General features: G+C 49.5%; 1 protein-coding gene across 1 annotated transcript; it reads left to right on the top strand.

Annotated features, from left to right (window-relative positions):
* Positions 1-632: 632 nt before the first annotated feature.
* Positions 633-1,871, top strand: LOC311100869 (inward rectifier potassium channel 16-like; the record flags this gene model as incomplete). The annotated part of the gene is made up of 1 exon (XM_084141866.1): positions 633-1,871. The coding sequence occupies one exon, from the start codon at positions 633-635 to the stop codon at positions 1,869-1,871; it is 1,239 nt and encodes a 412-aa protein (XP_083997992.1).
* Between the last annotated feature and the right edge of the window lie 241 nt (positions 1,872-2,112).

Here is a 2,112-nt window from a genome sequence, read left to right as displayed (position 1 = left end):
ACGATGGAATGGCACAACCTCTCCCCGAAACTCTCCATCATCACGATGGAATGGCACAACCTCTCCCCGAAACTCTCCATCATCACGATGGAATGGCACAACCTCTCCCCGAAACTCTCCATCATCACGATGGAATGGCACAACCTCTCGCCGATACGTTCTATCATCACGATGGAATGGCACAACCTCTCGCCGATACGTTCTATCATCACGATGGAATGGCACAACCTCTCCCCGAAACGCTCCATCATCACGATGGAATGGCAAACCTCTCACCATAAGCGTTCTTCTCCCTAACACACAACACCCAACCCAAATCCACACACTCAAAATTCCAATGACCCACCAATATACAATTTGGTTGTATCTGGAGGAGTTTGTTGTTTGCGAAAACTGTTGTCCTTCAAATGCCACCATATTCTAGTAAATATATGTATTCCGAATGAAGGTGAATATGTTTGATTTCAGTGTTCTGGTACATAATACTCAATTCATAATCTCTGAACCCAGAGCCAATTCACGGTTTGTCCACCTAATCTAAAGACCACAATTCATAACAGTGACATTTTCAGTGTTATACGTTAGATAATAAAACCACTAAACATTATTTTCCTCTTCCCAGATCTTACAGGATGAACAATGACTACACTGAGGTCAGTCCCTCTGATCCCTCCATCGACACCTACACCACCCCGCTGTTCGCCGTGAAGGCCGAGATCGGCTACCAGCACAAGAAGCGTCGCTACGTCCGCAAAGATGGCAACTGCAATGTCCTGTTCCGCCATGTCCCTGAGGAGTGGCTCATGTACGTCACTGACATCTTTACTACGCTGGTGGAGATCAGGTGGAGGGTTATGTTCCTCATCTTCACCCTCTCTTACATTCTCTCCTGGCTCTTCTTCGGCATCCTCTACTGGTTGATCGCCCTGGCTAATGGCGACATGAAGGACCCTACCAACGCCCCTTGTATGTACGAGGTGAGGGACTTCACTGCGGCTTTCCTATTCTCATTGGAGACCCAGACCTCGATCGGTTACGGTTTTAGAGGGATGTCGGAGAACTGCATGGTGGCAATCATCGTCGTGACCGTGCAGGATGTCATCAGCTGTTTTATTGATACATTTGTCATCGGTATCGCTGTGGCGGAGATGGCATCGACACGGAAACTGACGCAGACGGTAGGCTTCAGCAACTGCGCTGTCATCAACCTGCGAAACGGACGTTTGTGCCTGTCATGGAGGATCGGGGACTTCCGCCGGCACCACATGGTGGAGGGGACGGCTCGTGCCCAAATCTTCCGCCCCACCATGCATGCCACGGGGAGGGTGGACGTCAACTACAAGGACCTGGAAATCAAACAGAGTGATATCCTTTTAGCCATACCAACCACCATCTTCCACATTATTGAGCCCAGTAGTCCACTCTACCGCATGAGCCTGGAGGATCTTCGGAAAGACGATTTTGAGCTTGTGGTGTCCTTCACCTACACGGATGACTCGACGGGCATCCTGCGCCAGACTCGTACCTCCTACACACCCGACGAGATCCATTGGGGACAGCTGTTCCAAGAGATGCTGAATGTAAACCTGGAGTACTACAAGGTAAACTATTCCATGTTCCACCACATTGCTAAGGTCCTGGTTCCGGAGGTCAGTGCGGAGGAGTACGAGCAAATAAAGCTTCGGCGTTCCCCACGTCACTCCCCGCGCCCCAAGCGCCCGAGCATGGATGGCACACCCCCGATGGTGACTGTGGAACTGGTCAAAGGCACCACAGAACCTGAGGTACATGCAGCCACGGTTGCTACTATCGCAGCAGTTTGTGAGGACCACGGACATTTGTGTCTTCCAAGGAACCCCATTCTGACGTAGGATGTTCTGCTGACATGGCGATACCAACACAATTTCATTGTAACTGGCCCAATGGCCATTCAGAAACATGGCCATTGCAGTCTGCCTTTACTATTGTCCAGACTCAGCTCTGTAAGCTGAAGTTCCTTTTAAATGCTGAAAAGATAAAGTTGATTGTTTTTCCAACTAACAAGTACTTGGGTTTCTTGATAGATGAGTGTCTCACCTTTAAACCCCACATCATAGGTCAGGTACTTGGGTT

This window comes from Coregonus lavaretus (assembly GCF_964263955.1).
Source record: "Coregonus lavaretus genome assembly, chromosome: 25".
In the NCBI taxonomy this organism is placed as follows: domain Eukaryota; kingdom Metazoa; phylum Chordata; class Actinopteri; order Salmoniformes; family Salmonidae; genus Coregonus; species Coregonus lavaretus.
The sequence above is the reverse complement of the archived record's forward strand: the minus strand, read 5'-3'. Positions and strand labels throughout refer to the sequence as shown.